The following is a 21,076-nucleotide window of genomic DNA, read 5'->3' as shown; positions in this document are numbered from 1 at the left end:
AAATGAAGTTTTTATGATTTACAGAAAGTGTGCAATAATTGTCTAAACAAAAATAGGCAGGTGCATAAGTTTGGGCACCCAAAAAAACCCTTAACTTAATATTTAGTAGATCCTCCTTTCGCAGAAATAACAGCCTCTAAACCAGGGGTGTACAACCTACGGCCCGCGGGCCATTTGCGGCCCGTTGCCATTATTGGAACGGCCCGCGTGGTATTTTAGAAATAAAATGAAAGTTGGCCCGCTATTACTAGTTTTAACGCTGGGTGTCGCAGTCTCGTAAAATCAATCTAAAACGCTCCATATCTCCTTTTCCCTCTAACGCAAAGCGCTCACGACGTTACGTGTACATTAATGTTCCAAAATTTGGGTAGACATGGCGGCTCCAAAGAAGCGAAAAATAGACAATGAATGCAGAAGATTTCAGTCACGTTGGGAAAATGACTATTTTTTCACTGAGTTCAGAGGGAAGTGTGTATGCTTAATTTGTCAGGAAACAGTTTCTGTAATGAAGGAGTATAATGTTAAGAGACATTATGAAACGAAACATCACTCTTTCGTGGCATGCACTGGTGCTGAACGAGAACAGAAGGTAAAACAACTAGCAGCTAGCCTGTCAGCTCAACAAAACCAATTTTTTCGTGCTAACCAAGTGCAAGAAAATGCTACAAGGGCTAGCTACGAGGTAGCTCAAATTATAGCCCAGCGCGGGAAACCCTTTTCAGAAGGTGACTTTATAAAAGAGTGTCTCGCTAAAGTCGTTGGTATAATGTGCCCAGAAAAGATGCAAGAATTTAACAACGTTACTCTGGCAAGAAATACAGTTGCCCGACGAATCGAAGACCTGTCGACCAACTTAAAGCAGCAAGTATCAGGCAAAGCTCGCGCATTTGATTTTTATTCAATCGCGTGTGATGAAAGTACTGACCCCACAGACACAGCTCAGCTGTTAATTTTTTTGCGAGGGATTGACGATGACTTTAGCATTTTGGAGGAGCTCCTCGATTTAAGGAGCCTCACAGGTACAACAACGGGAAAGGACATTTTTGAGGCTGTGTCAGTTGCCATCGAAAATATGAGTCTCCCTTGGGACAAGTTGTGTGGAGTCACCACTGACGGAGCTCCAGCTATGACGGGCGAGCGAAACGGGATGGCTTCCATGGTATGCAGAAAAGTTCGCAAGGCTGGAGGTGAGGCTGTGAAGTTGCACTGCATTATACATCAGGAAGCACTCTGCGCCAGAGCCGCCCAACTGGGTAATGTAATGGCTACTGTGGTGAAAACCATCAACCTAATACGATCGAGAGCTCTCAATCACAGAGAATTTCGGACATTTCTGTCTGACATTGATGCCGAATACGGTGATGTAATCTATCACACGGATGTGCGCTGGCTCAGTCGCGGCTCTGTTCTGCAGCGGTTCTTTTCACCGAGATCTGAAATCGACCGATTTTTGAAAGAAAAACAACTTCGCCTTGATGAACTGTGCGAGCCAATGTGGTTAGCAGACCTGGCGTTTTTAGTTGACCTCACGGGCCAGCTGAACACACTGAATAAAAGCCTGCAGGGGAAAGACGCACTCGTGTCTCAAATGTATGCACACATGAAGTCATTTGCTGTGAAGCTCCGTCTTTTCGAGAAGCAAATACGTGACCGTAATACAGCACACTTTCCTGCTTTGGGAGAAATTATCTCCCATTTTCCAAATGCCAACATTCCAGAAAACATGGACAAATATGTGACGGTGCTCACATCATTGATCAAAGAATTTAACAAGCGATTTCAAGACTTTGCTGCCATCGAGAAAGACATCCAAGTGTTCTCAAGCCCTTTCTCTGTTGATGTGGAAGGAGTACAGGAGGAAGTGCAGTTAGAACTTATTGAAATGCAATGTGATGATACTCTGCGCAGTCGCCACCAGATGCTCCCACTTCCAGAATTCAACAGCAGCTTGGAAAGGTCCAGATTTCCTCTAATGAGGCGCCACGCCAAAAGAATGATCAGTTTGTTTGGCTCCACATATATATGTGAGCAAACATTTTCTCTAATGACACTGAACAAGAACCGATTGAGATCTAGGATAACTGATAGTCACCTCTGCGATGTGCTTCGCATCTCCACAACCAGACTAAAGCCTGACTTGACAGCAATTCTACAGCCCAAAGCACAATATCACTGCTCCCATTAGGATTATTAACTGGTGAGTGAAATTTGCAAAATCTTAGTTACACAACACTGTCAAAGATATGTAGTTAATCACTCAAATAAAATGAAGTGTAATTGATAGTAAGCAAGGAGGCATATTATTTCCTGATTTGTTTTGTTACAGAGAGTCTGTGGCCCGTGACTACACATATTTTTCTGCTTCTGGCCCCAAACAAAAAATGTTTGGACACCCCTGCTCTAAACGCTTCCTATAGCTTCTAATGAGAGTCTGGATTGTGGCTGAAAGTATTTTAGACCATTCTTCTTTACAAAACATCTCTAGTTCATTCAGGTTTGATGGTTTCCGAGCATGGACAGCTCTCTTTAAGCAACACCACAGATTTTTAATAATATTCAGGTCTGGAGACTGAGATGGTCTTGTTCCTTGTTCCTCTGCATGAATACCTTAGAAGATTTTGAGCAGTATTTAGGGTCGTTGTCCTGTTGGAAGATCCAGCCCTGGCGCAGCTTTGGCTTTGTCACCGATTCCTGGACATTGGTCTCCAGAATCTGCTGATATTGATTGGAATCCATGGGTCCCTCAACTTTAACAAGTTTCCCAGTCCTTGTACAGGCCACACAGCCCCACAACATGATGGAACCACCACCAAATTTTACTGTAGGTAGCAGGTGTTTTTTCTTGGACTGATGTGTTCTTTTTCCTCCATGCATAACGGCCCTTGTTATGGCCAAATAACTATTTTAGTTTCATCAGTCCACAGCACCTTACTCCAAAATGAAGCTGGCTCGTCCAAATGTGCTTTAGCATACCTTAAGCAGCTCCGTTTGTGATGTGGGTGGAGAAAATGCTTCCTCTGCATCACTCTTCCATACAGCATCTCCTTGTGTAAAGTGCGCTGAATAGTTGAACGATGCACAGTGACTCTATCATTAGCAAGATGATGTTGTAGGTCTTTGGTGCTAGTCTGTGGGTTGACTGACTGTTCTCAACATCCTTCGCTTCCGTTTATTCGAGATTTTGCTTGGTCTGCCATTTCGAGCCTTGACTTGAACTGTACCGGTCTTTTCTCACAATGTTTGAGATACCGGTACATGTATATATATCGATATTATAATCGATATTATATATAATATATCGATATTAATCAGCAAATAGTTACTGGTAGTTGGTAGTTACTGATGGCTGGAAGACTGGTGAAAAGGGTAATCATAAATCTACCTTCAAGAAAGGTAATCCAGGACAATAAACAGAGGACATCTTTGAGGTGTCTATATCTGCAACAGTGGACTCCTACTGGGACACTAACCAGTGTATTATTATTATGATTGAAATTATTAAGAATTCACCTAAAAGCTGTTGCTACCAAATGCATTTTTATTTTAAAAGTGCTCACACTTAATAAACTGAAAGTATAAAATCTAAACGAGTATTTTTTATTTTTTTAAGTGCGAATATAAGAACAGAACTGTCATGTTACGGTCCCCGACCCCTCCCTTTTTGGCGCGTGTTTACGTCGTCTGCGTCTACTCGTCTGTGTCTGTGGATCTCCGTGGGTGCGGTTACGTCCTGTGTTAATCCATCTTACCTGTGGCTCATCTCGTCATCACGTGGGGTTCGTGTGGTTTGTCTACTTAATGTGTGTTCGCGCAGTGTCCTGTGCTCGTCGTTGTTTGAGTCACACATGTTCTATGTAACGTGTTTTATGTGCGCTGTCTGCGCTTCGGTAAATGTAATAAACGTAACGATTTGGAAATTGCAAAGGATTCTGTCTCATCCATCGCCTTGCGCCCAACTTTTTAAAACTGTAAAAACACTAGGGAACACTGTCAGTGACATGGACTAACTGTAAATAGTCACTGACACTGGATAAACTCTCCTTCTGTTTTTAGATTTCCGATTTGACTATCGTCGTTACCTGCACTGTCCGACGCCATGTTGTTTTACAGTTAGTTAGACCGAGCACGCCTGCGTGAATTCAGTGACGAGACGGGGTAAAAGTTCACTGGGGGAAATGTAAAAAATTATTTTAATTAAAAAAAATAAATAAATAAAAAATAAAATCAATCTTTGGACGTACGAATCGATTATCAGATCATCATATGCGAATCGATTCTGAATCGAAAAATCGATTTTTTCAACACAGGCCTAATATACATATATACATCTAGAAAGCAAATAATTTACTATCCCTGGTCCTAACCCTTTGACAATGTGGTAGCAACTGCTCTACAGAAGCTCTTGTATCCAGATCAAGTATACAAGCTAAGGCCAGTCTACATGGTTGCACAAGGGGAGGGGCGGTGTGTAATTTTTCCTATTGGTGCAGTTGTTTAAAAAAAAAAAAAAAAAACTGTCTTGCTCACCACAACAAACGCATCCCTCGCAGTCCAAAAATCATGACACCTCTCCTACACATCATTATATGTAGGCATTTCCTCCTAGGGTGTGAATGACATGTATGATCTATGAACCTGAATGTACTGTCAGTACATGCAAATGTGCCAGTTTAGGTGGGATAACCACAAACAGAAAACAGAGCACACTAGACTAAGCCTAACCCTATACTACAGAAATTTCATTTACATACACCTCCAGATGATTATAAGGAATGAGGTGAGGAATATTTTTGTGCAAATGTTTCTAGTGTTTTAATAAGTATCCCAAACTCATGCAGTAGACACAATTTGTTCTTTTAGCAGTGGTGAAAATTCCCATCAGCCATTTTAGGTTAAGTTGCAAGAACTTGATAAGAAGGATATGTGACAATTTCTGAATATTTCTCCTTTTTATTAGTTCACATTTGGAGCATAACTAAGGCGTGACAACATGCTGAAAGTTGTGAATAGCAGTTCTACCCACACACAAACTGAACTTTTCTCTTTACATACTATGCACTCATGACATAACAAGCCTGGAGCCATAGTGAAGCAGAGAAGTCTGGCTTCGCCTGAAACAATCTAAAAATATTGATAAGATTTTAATCAATCAAAGACAATATTAAGTAAATTGTTATTATGCTACTTCAAAAATCACCATCACCATTTAATTTGAATAGCTTTGTCTTTATTTAACTATTTGCTTTTGTACAAGAAGTTTAATCGATTGTTAGTTAAAAGGTAAAAAATACTGGGTTGCATGCAAAGTAATCTCCAATACATTTGCCCTTCACTCTGGTAGACAGTTCAATAATGCTTGAGGAAGAGTGTGAGTTTAGCTATTAACAAGTTTAGCTATTAACAAAGGGTTAAAAGTACACTGGCATGAACAGCTGAAAATTTAAACAGATAATTATAAACAGATAACTACAGTTTGTGTCAGAACACATACATGAATCCATAGAAATCTTTAAAATCACTAACTACTGGTGAACTATACATGAAGCAAAATATATTTTTAACTGAGCATTTTTCCCCTCAGGATTTAGATTTGCTATTGTTCATTTTCCTGACACTTTTCCACAAAGATGTAGCTTTTAGTACATAGCAAGAATCACACACACAGGATATGATATCATATATGGCCGTAATAATTTGTCTAAAAAGTTTGTTTAAATGCGTCTCTCATGACAAACCTCCTCATGTATAATAAATGTATAATCCAGTACTCAGTCTTGAAAGCATGACACCTTCCAGCATCATGAGGAATACTCAAGGCACTCACATACTCATTAAATAAGATGAATGATAATGGATACCACCGCAAACACATTTCTGGTGCTACTCCGTAAAGCTTCCTTCAATAGCAGAATTTTTGTACATCCTATTTATTTTTATATAGGCCTAATTACACTTGATGTGCTAAGAAGTTTGCTAGGGAACTAGTTTTTCAACTAATACATCCTTAAATCACAAAATATTTACACTACAATAATCTAAATGGTTGCATAAACCTAGATTTAAAGCCTGCAAGGGATTATTCTGTCCCAGGTTGTCCTGCTGTTCATATATGCCCTAATTGACATTACTATCATTATTCTAGTACTGACTGTTTTGTTTGGCCAGCAAACAAGCTAACTTGAATCACTCAAACAAATATTTCTCAAAAAGCATGCCTCATTTTGAAAGATAGTACCACAACAATGTGGTGGAGATACAAGGTTTCACAAGAACTATAGACAGACAACTGATTGTGGAAAGAGTAATACAGCCAGTGACATTACTGGTAAATGCTGATGCAAGACAGGCTGCCCCATTTGTGACCATTCACTCACCCCATGGCCCACTCAAAGCTGAGGCACTATGCAAGTTATTAAAAGTTATTAAGTGAGTGATGGCAGATTGTGACTTTATTTTAAACTCGATATCCAAAGATGTGATGCTCAAAATGTAACAGCAACACTGCAAGATTGGACCAGCACCAAATGATTGTTAATTGGGTCTCAAAGCATGTAAGGAATTCAGCACTGTGTCACAACTTTTGGATTTCACAGGAGAAAAAAAAAAACAATGCCAACTCAATCAGCCTGAACGTTTCCTTTCAAACCAGGAGCACCAAGTCAGTTTTATATGCGCAGAGTAAAAAGGAAGTGGTTTACTTGCATGATCAGCAAAACACACCAGTTCATCATCTGCTGTTTCCCCTACAGGCCATTGCTTCTGAACCCCACAGCACTACAAGCAGACATAATACCCATATCTGTACCATCAATAATTCTCAGTGTCCAGGCACCAAACAGGCAAAGGTTTGAGGCAGTTAGCAGTGAGTACCCATGTACTGCTTCAAGAAAGGAGAATGAGTGAGTTTGGGTTCATGAGTTTTAACCAACGAAGTGAGTTGTTATATGACTTGAGTGCAGCCTTGCAAATGATCATTTCCTCAATTGAAAATGAAGTAGAAATGTACAACTAATGCTTATTTTCAAGCTTTTCTTCTAATATAATGTGCGTACATTGGGGAAGCTTGGCTGATCATATTCAATTCCTCCTTTAATTGAAGTTGCATAAGACTGCACCATCCACATCAAACCCAGTTTGAATTCCTAAGCCTGTCCTTTTACTGTTCTGAAGATGAAGGGTCAGTGGTAAGACTTAAGAATTCCTGACCAAAAACATTTTTTAAATACAATACAGTCAGAATCTTGCCTGCCAGATTTAATTTAGTTTGAAGTGACATTCAAGTCTACCCCCCAAACAACATGGTTAAAAAACAATTCAAAGCTCTGTACATTTCTATCTGTACATTTGGTAGTGTTAAATAAAAGCAGACAACTGGCTGTTCCACAGTGAATTGAGTAACCCATGACTAATCCATTGCCTAGCCCATTTTATAGAAAGTCATTACTGACGATACATACTTGAGAAATATGAATATGATGAACATAACATCATAAATGTTCAGATGTATAAAAAGACAATGTTATAAATAAATGTATTGCCAATATTAACATACTTAGGTAGGCCTAAATGTTTCACACACTAATAGGTGAACTGAAATGCAAAGTCTGCTCTTAGGCACTCAACTCTCATTAAGGAAGCACTGATCAGTATACAGTATCAGTATACTTCAGAGTGTACATGTACAGTAGTGCACATATGAACTAGATATCACACAATATTACATTCCCACTTGGAGATTATACTGAAAGCCTGAACTGCAAAACATCTTTTCATAACTGCTGAAAACTGGTGTTTTATCAAAAACAAGCAACACTGATATGTTCAAACAACACTAGTTACACCAGTTAGCAATGCTTACATGTGCTATGGGGATTTTTTGTGTGCTCAGACTGTTGTCTTGTCGAGAGAATGGTCTGCAACCATATTCTTTTGTCTCTTTCCTAATGTTATCTTATGTTACACACACACGTTTATTTTCAGTGGAAACATACCAGCAGCTACGAGAGGTACTCACCAGCTTTTGCTGTCCTCAGTGTCTGACAGAACTGGTCCGGCCCTTAGTTTTAAACTCCCATTTCCCCAAGATAAATACCCCACATCTTTAGACTCAACAGCAACACTTACTGTAAGCAACTACAGGATCTACCCTCATCCAGGTTACAAGATTAAATAATGTTTTGTGGGAAACAATAAAGCCCCACACACAGGCAGGCCCTCGCAGGCACGCATGCACGAATCCTTTAAAAACCTGGTTTTGACTAGGTAGTGTTAACCTTACACGCCTAACGCTATAAAACGAGATGAAGAAGCATAACCAACACTGATGTGGTCACTGTAACGGAAAATGTTAGATTATGATGAAGCTTGTTTGTTTGTTTGTATTCTTAACAATGCGAGAATGTCATTGTTAATTAGGCTACTTGGGTAAAAACCTAACGCAATATCGACAAATGGAACAGCTAGCCAGTCTCTCTTTGAGGGGGACAACAGGATAAGAGATCGATACATTTTAAGCAATATTAATCCTTTTAAAGTAGTTAATTAAAATGGCTACTTAGCTATTTTAAAATAGAGACTATAACCTTTTATGTGAATAAATTAGCTAGGCAGCCATTACATTCACTGGTCGCCCTTTGCATCAAACTTGGTATTGTATTACATAGCTAAAACACTGAATGTGCAATACTATGGTGTTAATAAAATTAAAACGGTGTTTGTTATGATGCCGACTGAAATGCAATAACTTCCTGTCAGAGGAATTTCGAAAGTTTTGCAAATGACTGGCACCTTCACTCAAAGGTTTTCATCGATAACTAGCTTCTTTAACGTCAACATTCCTTTAAGCAAATGAGCTACGGAAAATAATAAAAAATAGAGCTCTTTGTTAATGCCACTGTTTTAATGGCAAACCAATTTATAAAACTATGTTTGTACTGAATTTCTTGGGTAACTCGCTTGCTAGCCAACATTGGAGATTATCTAGCGAGTATGCCATCAAGCTAGGCTCAAACGGACAAGAACCTATGGTTCATCCTGGCGTTCCCAATTAGCTAACCTAGTACTGTCCAACTAAACGTGCGACGATTTTATATTGGTACTTGTGTAAGGTAGGTACCTTTTCATTTGAACTAACGGCTGCAATGTTTGGTTCTTTGCGTCAGTCAAGTTTAGCTTGCTAAATAGCTATACGCGTTTACGTGAGACTCTGTATTTGGTGGTCCTACCGCGCCCCTCTTTCTCCATGTCGATCACTTTTGTTCCCATCTCTCTAAAATAACTTTTTTTTCACAGTAAAGGTATGCTTTGTACTTACATATCTTTCCTCGAAGGCTTTGTAATATCCGAATTTTTGTATCGTTTTCTTCCGCCATGTTCCAAGTTGTGTACGTACAGTAGCTACATTCAACACGAGCACATCCGTTTATGAAGGAGCGGACGGACGGCCCACTGGCGTCAGTGTCCGCGCGCGAGCGCGCACCTCACATCACACCCACGATTTGTGTGAATCGCAAAGAAACCTAACAGCGCGCAAACGATAGAACAGACTTTTGGGGCGTGTACAGCCCTTCACTAGTGTTATGGGAAACCTGTCCAGTTGTGTTTCCCATAAAATATAACCTAATTCAGTATTATGACGCATTTTAATTACAAAATCAAGTGGACTTAATGGACTTAAATCCATTATAAGTTTCTTATTAACATTTTCCAGGGGTAGCATATCTCGATAGACTAATATACCTTTGTCACAGTCCCCTCAGCAACACTTCTTGTTTAGGTTTGGTTTGTTTCACGGGGGGTATTCCACGAAGCGAGCTTATGAAAGCCGCGTTTATTTGAGTGAACCTCGCTTGAGTTAGCCAAACAGTTCACTTCCGTCTAGTTCCGTTCCACTAACGAAATCCAGACGCAACCTGTTCCTGCTAATTCGTGCCAGGCTTTTGTAATCGGCGATTATGCGCGTGCACGCAGTATTTAAACAGCTTCGCCAATCGATATTCGAATTTTTCTCCTGCTGAACAGGAGCTGCTTATACGTCTGTAAGATGAATAGAAAGACAATTTTACTAGTGATGGGAAGATGATACCTCAAGGAGTGTATCGACACACTACACAAACTTGACACTGTATTGACACTGTGTTGGTCACTCAAAAGTGACCCCTGCAGTATTTATAATATCATTGCAATTAAACAAAATTAAAATAAGTTGGAAAAGCATCAACTCGTGAAATATTTAATCGACATTCGTTTACTTAAAATATGATCTCATCATTTTAGAATTTCATTTGCTCAATTTGTTGTGTCCAGAAACTCCAAAATTTGCGTAAAACCTTGTGTAAATGCTAAACCAACTCTGCAAAATATAGCAATTTTGTCTTATAATATTCAGCTAAAATGTGCAACTTATGTAAGTGTAAAATATTATAAAACACAAAAATGACAAGAAAATGCATTAATTTATGTATTGCATAAATATCTAAGTGCGAGTACATAAAGTGTGGATAGGTTTTGTGGTTATCTTTCCAATATTGTAATGGATCTTGTGTTCTGGGTGTGTTACTTTCAGCCAGGTAGCGTTGGACCTCAATTATGGAATCTGCTGTAATATTAGTTGTCTTCTGGTTCTCCTCAACCTCCATATCAAGAGGTTTCCATAGACTTTGCCCTAAAAACATTACAGAAATAAATCTTTAATAATAATGTGTTTATTATGACATGCCAAACTGCTACAGAAATATACAAATAAACACAAAGAAATGTGATTTCATACCTGAACTGGGTTCTGATCCATGTGACGTGCTAGGTTCTTCTGCTGGGTCAGGCTCATGGCTCCTCATTTCAGCAGCACACTCTGACTTCAGTCTCTTGACAGCTTCAGTTGCTTTTGATGGGCTAAGAAAGCCAAAAGTTTTAAACCTGGGATCCAACAGTGTTGCCAGTGTCATCACACTGAGTGATTCCATATTGCAGATACACTCAGTTAGCCGCTTTCTCAAACTTTCAGCCAGTTGTTGAGCAGCTGCTTTTGTCACCTTTGGGGCTTGATGTTGAAGCTCAATGTGGATCATTTTCATCAATGGTATAACCTTTGACCCGGAGACTCTTTTTTCCTCAGGGAGTTCTCTTGTAGCTTGGAAAAAAGGAGCAAATCTTCAATTATTTCAAATTCTTCTGGAGTCAGTGGAGTTATATCAGTTTTTAATGAGGCCAATGACATCCAGACTGCCTCATTCTGCTCATTCATTTGTTCCAGCATGTGGTAGGTGCTGTTCCATCGTGTCAGCACCTCATTTATTAATTTGTGGAACGGTGTTGCCAGCTGTTGCTGCATTTGAGTGACCTTTTCTTTGGCCATGGTGCTTGAACGAAAGTATGTTACAATTTGCCATGTTTTGTTACGTATTTCTGTTAGACTTTCTTACAATTAAGTTCATGGAATGGGCAATACAAATAGTTTGGCGTATTTGCAGCATTCGAGCACATGAAATCATGAAATCATGGTCTTGTGGTAAGGAACTGGTCTTGTGACCAGAGGGTCGTGGGTTCTATTCCCAGACCTGAGAGCATGACTGAGGTGCCCTTGAGCAAGGCACCTAACCCCAACTGCTCCCCGGGCGCCGGGCTAGGGCTGCCCACCGTTCTGGGCACATGTGCACCACAGCCCCCTAGTAATCATTAGTGTGTGTGTGTGTGTGTGTGTGTGTGTTCCAATTGCACAGATGGGTAAATGCAGAGGAAAAATTTTGATTAGGCTGTAAATTCACAATTGACAAATATGGCACATTTCACATTTCATTTGCTGCTGCATCAGTGACAAGACACCTGACGTTGCCCACTATGCCCCATTCCTCCGTGAGGCTCCTTATAACGGTGGCTGTTTTCTGCAGTGTGTTGCTGAGAAAAGTGCTGCAATCCCAAGACTGATGAACGGAGTTCATGGCTTTCTTTGTCTACATAATGGCAGCTAACAGCAAGATATGCCTCCATATTAATGGATGTCCACATATCAGCTGTTAAACTGACAGCAACGGTGCTCTGGTGGTCCTTTTTAGTTTTCTCATTTTTCCTCCTGATATTTCTGGCTCACCAAGTCCTTGATGGCCTAAAAATAATCATACATATACACACACAATAAATATATAATAATGTTATAGTATATAATAATAATAATAATGGTCTGTTCGTGTTATGGTTCTTGCTCCCTCTCTGTTTTGTTTTAGCCTTGCTTGTTTTGATATTCCATGTTCAGCGCCTATGTCTTCCTTGTATGTATCCCTAGTCTTTTGTAATCTTTAGTAGTTTTACGTCTCATTGGTTACTCAGTTAAAGTTGTACTGTTGTGCTTTAGGTTTTCTTGTGTCTCGTTGCCCCGATACTCTTTACTGCTTGTGTGTTTATGGTTTGTTGGTTGTGTATTCTCATGTATGCATGTTCCTAGTTGTGTAGCGCACCCTTTAAGTTAATGTTCCTCTCCCCGGTAGTTTGCATAACTCCCTCTGTCTTCTGTGTCTTTATCGTGTCTGTTAACCCCTCTTATTAAAATATCCGAATCTTCTGCACTTGCGTCATGCCTGGCCGTCACAAACGTTACAGAATGACCGACCAGTTTAACGCGACGCAGCAGAACGACAACACGGTGGTTCTGTCAACACAACCGTTCGACCGAGACGCTTTCAACGAGCGGTTGGATTCTATCCAAGCTATGCTTGGAAAGGACGCTGAGGGGAAACCGGTGGCGCTACCCTCACTCTGTCTCGTCCCTGAGGTGTACGACGGGGAGAAAGGATTAGTCAGGAGCTTTCTCCTCCAATGTGAGGGTTACTTGCGATTCCTCACAGTACCCACACCACCCGAGAGCATACAGGTCGTATTCATGCGGTCACTATTAAAGGGAAAAGCCCTAGAGTGGGCTAACATTGTCCTAACGCACCGGGTTACGGATGCATGGACTGTGAAGGGATTTTGCCGGTCGTTATGTGAAAGGTTTGGTGGAGGTGTATATGAGTCTGCCCCTCAGTGTCGACGGGAGATACCTGCTGACCTGTTGGTCAGTAGTGGGATCGAGACCTCCACACCTCCCGACGACGCCTGCACAGCCGCCCGGCCTCACGACGACGCCTGCACAGCCGCCCGGCCTCACGACGACGCTGCCACGGCCTTCCCAGCCTACGATGACCGCATCCTGGAAGCCACTCCCCAACGGCCCCCCAAGAATTTTTTGGGGGGACGCAGTGGCCACTCACCCCAGGAGTGGCCAGCTCGGGCCCGTGATGATGTCAGCCCGGCGGTCACGCCCCCAGATGACGTCAGCCCGGTGGTCACGCCCCCCGATGACGTCGCCTCGCCGACACGCCCCCCGATGACGTCAGCCCGGCGGTCACGCCCCCCGATGACGTCTGCCCGGTGGTCACGCCCCCCGATGACGTCTGCCCGGTGGTCACGCCCCCCCGATGACGTCAGCCCGGTGGTCACACCCCCAGATGACGTCAGCCCGGTGGTCACGCCCCCAGATGACGTCAGCCCGGTAGTCACGCCCCCAGATGACGTCGCTCCGGCTGCCACGCCCTCCGATGACGTCTGCTCGGTGGACACGCCCTCCGGTGGCGTCTGCACAGCGACCTCGCCCTCCGGTGGCGTCTGCACGGCGACCTCGCCCTCCGATGACGTCTTCACGGCGACGCCACCTGTTCCCGCTCCCCGCCAGCGGGCCCCGCCTGTTCCCGCTCCCCGCCAGCGGACCCCGCCTGTTCCCGCTCCCCGCCAGCGGACCCCGCATGTTCCCTCTGCCCGCCAGCGGACCCCGCATGTTCCCTCTGCCCGCCAGCGGACCCCACATGTTCCCTCTACCGGCCAACAGGTCCTGCCGGTCCCTGCGGCCCGTCGCCTGGCCTCCCAGGCCCCTGCGGCCCCTCCGCCGGCCTCCCCGGTTTCCGCTGTCCCTCAGCTGAACCCGCCAGTACCCATGAACCCTTCCCCGGCTCCCCTGGACCCTCCTCCGGCTCTGCTGGTTCCCCAGGACACTCCTCAGCTTACGCCAGCCCCCACAGTGACTGCCTTGCCCGCCTGTGGGCCTGGGGCTGGTCCCATGCTGAACTGTTCAGACACTGACACTCATGTTAACCCTGTTTTACACTCGCCTGTGTTCCCTCTTTTGCCCTGTCCCCTCCCTGGTTTCCTGTTGGTCCCCGTTCCTGTGTGCTTCTCTGTCCGCGTCCACGTGCCTGTCCCTGTGTCCATCCGTGGTAGTGTCCTCCATGTCCCTGTTCCCGTCTCTGTTCCGCAGATCGTCACCCACTTTGTTCCCGTCCCTGTCTCTGTCGTCCTCCACCTGTTTGCCTCTGCATCTCAGTCCTCCCTGGTGTCCGGTCCTGTGCCCTTGACCCCATCTTGTCCAGCTCCCTTGGTCCCGCCTCCTGTGTCGACCCCCTGTCCTGTGCCGTCTGGTCCCTTTCCCACGTCACCGCCCAGTCCTTGTCCCGGTCCTCCCATACGTCTGGAGTCCGGGCCATTGTCTACATCCTGCCCCGTGTCTGTTGTCCCTGCCCCGGCCTCGCCCGTTCGTTTCCCTCTGTGTCATGGTGTCTCTGTCCCCAGCGTCTGTCCGGCCCTCCCTGGTTGGCGTGCCCCGGAGTTGCACGCCTTGAGGGGGGGTTATGTCACGTCCAGCCCCTCCCTCCTCCCTGGTCCCGCCTAGCTCCCCGCTCCCATTCGTTCCTCCCTCTGTCTGTCACGCCCCCTCGTTAGTGCCCACACACCTGAGTCTCGTTTCACCGTCTTGTCTCTGTGTATAAAGAACCCCGAGTGTTTCATTCCCTTGTCGGTCATTCCCTGTACGTGAGTCCCTTGCTGTTCCTCTGTTCTGCCTGATGGTCTGTTCGTGTTATGGTTCTTGCTCCCTCTCTGTTTTGTTTTAGCCTTGCTTGTTTTGATATTCCATGTTCAGCGCCTATGTCTTCCTTGTATGTATCCCTAGTCTTTTGTAATCTTTAGTAGTTTTATGTCTCATTGGTTACTCAGTTAAAGTTGTACTGTTGTGCTTTAGGTTTTCTTGTGTCTCGTTGCCCCGATACTCTTTACTGCTTGTGTGTTTATGGTTTGTTAGTTGTGTATTCTAACAAACCACGAGTGGACTCGTGCCTCGTCCTTCTCGCCGCACCACACGTCACAGAATGACGAGCCGACCAGAATACAAGGCTACACCACCCGGGCCAAGAAGGGGAAGAGGCCCAGCAGGCACCACCATGCCTCATCCCCTGCCCAGCACCGCAACGCCCCAGCAACCATCGAAAAGATGCAGCAGGATTCAGTGTGTGTGGCCATGCTGCGTCAGGCAAGAGAGACCCAGATAGCAGAAATGGCAGACTATTTCCGCCAGACTGCTGTAGAGCTGTGGAGGGAGTGACACCTCGCTCCTACCAGAGCCCGCTCGCCACTGAGGGTAGGCTCCCTCAAACTCTGCTCCACGGAGAAGACCCCCGAGAGCGAGTTCGAGGGGGAGGAGTCAGAGGCAGACTCCGAGGAGGAAGAGGAGAACCCTCCTCCATCCGTTCGCTCGGCCCCTACCGAGTACAATGGTGAGGTCGAGGAAGAAGACCATGCTCCTTCGGTGTGTTCCGCACCCACCGTAGATTACGGTGAGGGTGAAGGGGAAGAAGAGGAAGACTATCCCCCCTCCGTATGCTTCGGCCCCACCGAATATTACGGCGAAGGGGAAGACCATCCTCCCTCCGTATGCTCCGCCCCCACCAAATACTACGGTGAGGGCGAGGTGGAAGTAGACCGCCCCCCGGGTAAAACCCGAGCACACGGACAGCGAGCTGTTTACGGAGGAAGAGGATGAGGGGAGCTCGCTCTACTCGGAGTGCTCCGCCAAGACCGTGAGGGGGAGGAGGAGGCCAGAAGAGGGCGTATCCCCCGAGCACTCCCAGGGAGAAGCCATGGACTACTCCAGGGGTGAGAGCACGGAGGAGCTCATGAGCTGGAGCCTGGGCAGTGAGGAGGAGATGGAGGCAGAGGACAACGCTCCCACTGCCAGGTCCATAGGGCGATAGCCAGGAGGAGGTGGAGTCTCAAGAGAGGGGTTGAGAAGAGAGGAGAGTGACCATCCGCAGACCCGTTCTGCGGTTCGATCCATGGGGGCTGTCAGAGAGACAGGTTGCGCTCCCAGCGAGAGGGCGGCGAGTGCATCCAATAGCCGCGCCACAGCCGGAGCGTCCACCAGCCGCGCCACACCCAACGAAGGGTATGCGGCAAGGGCAGGAAGAGGACCGCCTAGGGCAGCGTCTGCAGCTCCAGGAGGGTTTCCCCTCCTGACCGCTCTCCTACAGGCGCAGAGCCTGGCTCCGTTTGTGTGTGTTTCTGTTCCAGTGTTTGTGTCTCTCCCGGGGGGTATTCCACGAAGCGAGCTAACTCAGTAAGCCGGGGTTTTTAAGACAAGCCTGACTCATTTTACTCAAATTCGGTTCCACGAAAGAGGCTAGACTTGAGCCTCGCTCTGTTACTACAGCAACATATACGTTTGAACTAACCTGCTCCGTACCAGGCTAGAGTTGAGGCTTAGCTTAGCGGGACCGCTTCTATTGGCTGAGCAGCGTGATGTCAGTCTCACCATCCGGGAAACTGAATTGAGGTTCCGCTGCAATTCTATCCATTAAATTGCTGTGGATGTACCATATCATATCATATCTTTATACATTTAATTGAGTACTGTAATTATTAGTTTGGAATGATTGCAGGTTATTATTATCAAAATTTAATAATTATATTTCCAAATGCAATTTATATTTCGATCTTCAGAGTACATATTCATTGTTAATCATTGAGGTTTTTGCACATTTTAATGTATTGGTTTAATCTTAACAAATTCAGGTCAGTGTAAAATGGAATACAGTGTCTAATCGCAGTTATGGTCAACAAACATACATTAGCTGTCACGTTGAGGACCCCGGCCCCTCCCTTTTGGGCGTGTGTTTACGTTGTCCACGTGCATCGTCTGCGTCTGTGGAACTACATGGTTATGGTTATGTCTTGTGATAATCTTTCTCACCTGTGACTCGTCTCATAATCACGTGGGGCTAATGTGGTTTGTCTGTTTAATGTGCGCTCGCGCAGTGTCCTGTGCTCGTCGTTGTCTAAGTATACACGTCTGTGTTTGTGTGTTACCCGTGCGCTTGAAAGCGCTATTCGTATAAATAAATATATAGTGACGTATGCCGCAAGAAGAATTTGTGTCTCGTCCTTGCCGCAGCACCCATCATCACAGAACGACGAGCTGTCAGACACGAGAAGAATGCCTGGCTACAAAACAAAGCCAAAGAAGGGAAAGAAGCCCTACAAGCGGCACCACCGCTCTTCTTCCTCCCCCCCGAGCCGTGAAGCCCCACCGACTCTGGCGCAGCTTATGCAGGACCCAGAGTGCTCATACCTGCTGTGCGCGGCTCGTGAGACTGCCATACCCGAGTTGGCGGAGGAATACCGCCGGACAGCTGCGCGGGCATGGGAGGAGAGACACCCCTCTCCTTCCCGGGAAGGCTCGCCCATACGGGTAAGCTTCCCCGAGCTCTACGGGGCAGGCACGCCACCAGAGGGTGAGCTTGGGGAGGAGGAGGACACGCCGACGCTGGCGCAGTTGGAGGGGGACCCGGTGTGTGCGTCCCTGCTGCGTCAGGCTAGGGAGCACCACAACCCCGAGTCAGCGGAGAAGCTCCGCCAGGAGGCGGTGCGGCTGTGGGGGCAGTACCACCCCTCTTCCTCCAGGGAGCCCTCACCCCTGAGGGTGGGCTCCTTTGAGCTCGGCGTGACCGAGTCCACCCCAGAGAGCGAGTTCGGGGAGGAGGACTCCGAGGAGGAGGAGCAAGATGAAGAGGTGGACGCCTATCCTCCGTCGCTATGCGACGCCTCCACCATTGACTACGGTGGAGAAGGGGAGGAGGCCTACCCCCCGTCGGTGAGCGACGATACCACCGTCGACTATGGTGAAGAGGAGGAGGAGTCAGAAGAAGAGGACTACCTCCCTCCGCCCGTAGGTCCCTCTCCCACCGTAGAGGAAGGTGGGGAGGAGCAGGACTATTACCCTCCTTCTTATTGCGACGCATCCACCGTGAACTACGGCGAGGAGGACTATTCCCCGTCCGTGTGCTCGGGAGTGTCCGAGTTCACGGATAGCGACCCCTACACGGAGGACGAAGAAGAGAGCCTTCCCTCCTCAGTGGGAACTGTGAAGGGGCGGAGGACTCCTGGGGAGAACGCGTCCTCCAGACCTTCCAGGGCAAGCACCATGGACTATTCCCGGGGTGAGAGCCCGGTAGAGTCCATGAAGGGGATCCTGGAGGGTGAGGAGGAACTGATGGAGACCGAAGGGGATCAACCACACAGCTGCGCTGCACCTGGCACGTCCGCCAGCCACGCTGCGCCCAGCGGAGGGTCCGCAGCGAAGACTGGAGGAGGGCCGTCCCCCACAGCACCTGCAGCTCCCGGTCTCTCTCCCCTCCTAGCTCTCCTTTTGGCACGTAGCTGGGCGCCTGTTTCATGTGTGTGTGTGCCAGTATTTGTGAGTCTGCCCATATGTGTACCAAATCCCTTTTTCCTGTTTGTTCCTCTGTGTATAAGTGTTCCTGTGTGTGTATTTGTGAATGTTCCGTTCAATGTGTCTAACGCCTTTTCCCCGGTCTTCCCAGGGAGGGTGTGCTAGGCGATTTGTGATGGACGCTTCGCCAAGGGCAGTCACCTCCCAGACGCAGGACTGAGTGCGTCGGATCCGCCCATCGTCGTGGGTTCGGGGCACTCGGTCCTGTTGGCACCCCGGGACGGGTAGTGCCCTTGGAGGGGGCGTCTGTCACGTTGAGGACCCCGGCCCCTCCCTTTTGGGCGTGTGTTTACGTTGTCCACGTGCATCGTCTGCGTCTGTGGAACTACGTGGTTATGGTTGTGTCTTGTGATAATCTGTCTCACCTGTGACTCGTCTCGTAATCACGTGGGGCTAATGTGGGTTGTCTATTTAATGTGCGCTCGCGCAGTGTCCTGTGCTCGTCGTTGTCTAAGTATACACGTCTGTGTTTATGTGTGTTACCCGTGCGCTTGAAAGCGCTATTTGTATAAATAAATATATAGTGACGTATGCCGCAAGGATTTGTGTCTCATCCTTGTCGCCACACCCATCGTCACATTAGCATAAACTCTATATCACAAAAATACAATTCTTTGTACCTGAGTATTAATAATAACTGAGTAATTTAGGTGAAGATACTTTTAGGTATATATTTATCCCCATACTTCCTCTTTTGTGTTCAAATTACAAGCAAATCATATCACTCCACAATTCACATATTTTCAGTATAAATAATGTAAATGTGTGGTTAACTTAATGGTGCAAAAAGGAAATGGATACAGACATGGATACAGACTACCTTACCTAGATTTTCATACAGGTGATACAAATAATCCAAAATGTAGGCTATAAAAAGAGCAGATAACAGTGAAGGCTGAAGGCTGATTGACCATGGCATGCCCATTTGTAGAGAATCCAGTAGATGAGGGAGCGTGTAGTGCGCAGAGCATTCATGCTACCAGCTCCAAGGTCATTCTAGGACAGGACAGATCCACTGGGCTTTCCGGATGACTACTTATTTGAGCGCTACAGGTTCAGAAGACACAGTATTATATATCTTTGTAAATTACTGGGGCCATATATTGAGAAGACTACTAGACGTAGTAAAGCTCTTACCAAACCCCAAATAGTATGTATCGCTTTGCGCTTCTTTGCCAGTCGTGCATTTCTGTATAGCGATGGGCATGCATAACATCTTAGTAAGGCAACGGTCTGCTGCGAAATTCGAAAGGTTTACCTTGCGCTTAAGCGTTTCCTTAATATATTCATCAAATTCCCTGGTCACAGAGGCATCCCTCCCATCCTTGTCACTTACCAAAGTGCTTTGTATTCATCTTAATCAACTATTTCATGCTAAAATTCATTCAATTCAAAACGCATTGAATTCTCTAGGATTTCCAAATTTCATTGGTGCTATAGACTGTACTCACATCTGGATAAAGGCTCCATCTGTACCCATGGAGGCAGACTATGTGAACCAAAAAATGTTTTCACAGCATCAGTGTACAGGTACATGCAAGTTTTGCCTACCCAACAGAAAATGTAAAGCATGTCAGTTCATGGGTTTGAACAACTTTCACCCTTTGTCACTTTTGCCATTGTTCTAAATGGTTTGCACCAGCCAGTTTCTTTTCTCCAACATTGAGGCAAAATGGCCCAGCTCGGTGCACGATTCCAGGATATTTCGTGCCTCCTCACTGGCACAGAGGTTTGCCCAAGGTAAGAATACTCCAACCACACAAAATAGTGCAGATTTGGCCTCAGTGTTTAACTCTACTCCTTATAATCGTAGGTGCTTTTCCTGGCTTACTGCTTGGGGATAGGGGTTACCCATGCCAACCTTTTCTCCTTACCCCATATGCAGACCCTACAACAGATGCAGAGAGGAGGTTCAATCGTGCACATTCAAAGACAAGGGCATGCATTGAGATGGTATTTGGACCGTTAAAGAGCAGATTTAACTGCTTGCGCCATCTCAGAGTCACCCCTGAGAGAGCCTGTGATATTGTAGCACCCTGTGCAGTTTTGCACAATGTGGCAATACTGCAAAAAGAAGAAATGCCAAGAGTGCAGTTGGAGCAATGGGAAGGCGACATTTTAATTGCAGACCACATGGATGGTAGAGCTATGAGGGACATGTATGCAAACACTTTGGTTAAGGGAATATTTTGTTTGCATTTGTTCATTAACACAAAACAAGACACATTTTTTTTGGAAAGAGAAATTTATTAATTGTCTTGCTGAGCCTGTGGACAGAAAAAACTTTGATTTACTTATCTTGCAAAAACAAGCATATAAAGTGAGACCTTTTTGCAAATACTCACATTTTTCTCCATTTTCCGTATTTTTAGTTTTTTGTATTGCAGATCTGCTTTTTTACATTCTGTATCTTGGAGCAAGTACCTTTTGTAGATCTCACTAATCATGGATTCCTTTAAGACTGAAGTATAGTCAAGATTGAGAAGTATTTAT

The 21,076-nt window shown here is 45.5% G+C and overlaps 1 protein-coding gene across 3 annotated transcripts in view; it reads right to left on the bottom strand.

Annotated features, from left to right (window-relative positions):
- The window catches only part of rasa2 (RAS p21 protein activator 2), a 103,445-nt gene extending 93,960 nt beyond the window's left edge, over positions 1 to 9,485 (bottom strand). For 2 of the 3 annotated variants that reach the window (XM_076988751.1, XM_076988759.1), the window contains exon 1: positions 9,314 to 9,461. In XM_076988751.1, the coding sequence (XP_076844866.1) occupies positions 9,314 to 9,371 (58 nt within the window). In that variant the 5' untranslated portion in view covers positions 9,372 to 9,461. Of the gene's footprint in view, positions 1 to 9,313 lie in introns of all 3 variants that reach the window. The other variant, XR_013124730.1, reaches the window with a different exon arrangement.
- Positions 9,486 to 21,076: the final 11,591 nt, after the last annotated feature.

The sequence above is a fragment of the Brachyhypopomus gauderio genome, chromosome 2 (assembly GCF_052324685.1).
Source record: "Brachyhypopomus gauderio isolate BG-103 chromosome 2, BGAUD_0.2, whole genome shotgun sequence".
NCBI lineage: Eukaryota > Metazoa > Chordata > Actinopteri > Gymnotiformes > Hypopomidae > Brachyhypopomus > Brachyhypopomus gauderio.
The sequence above is the reverse complement of the archived record's forward strand: the minus strand, read 5'-3'. Positions and strand labels throughout refer to the sequence as shown.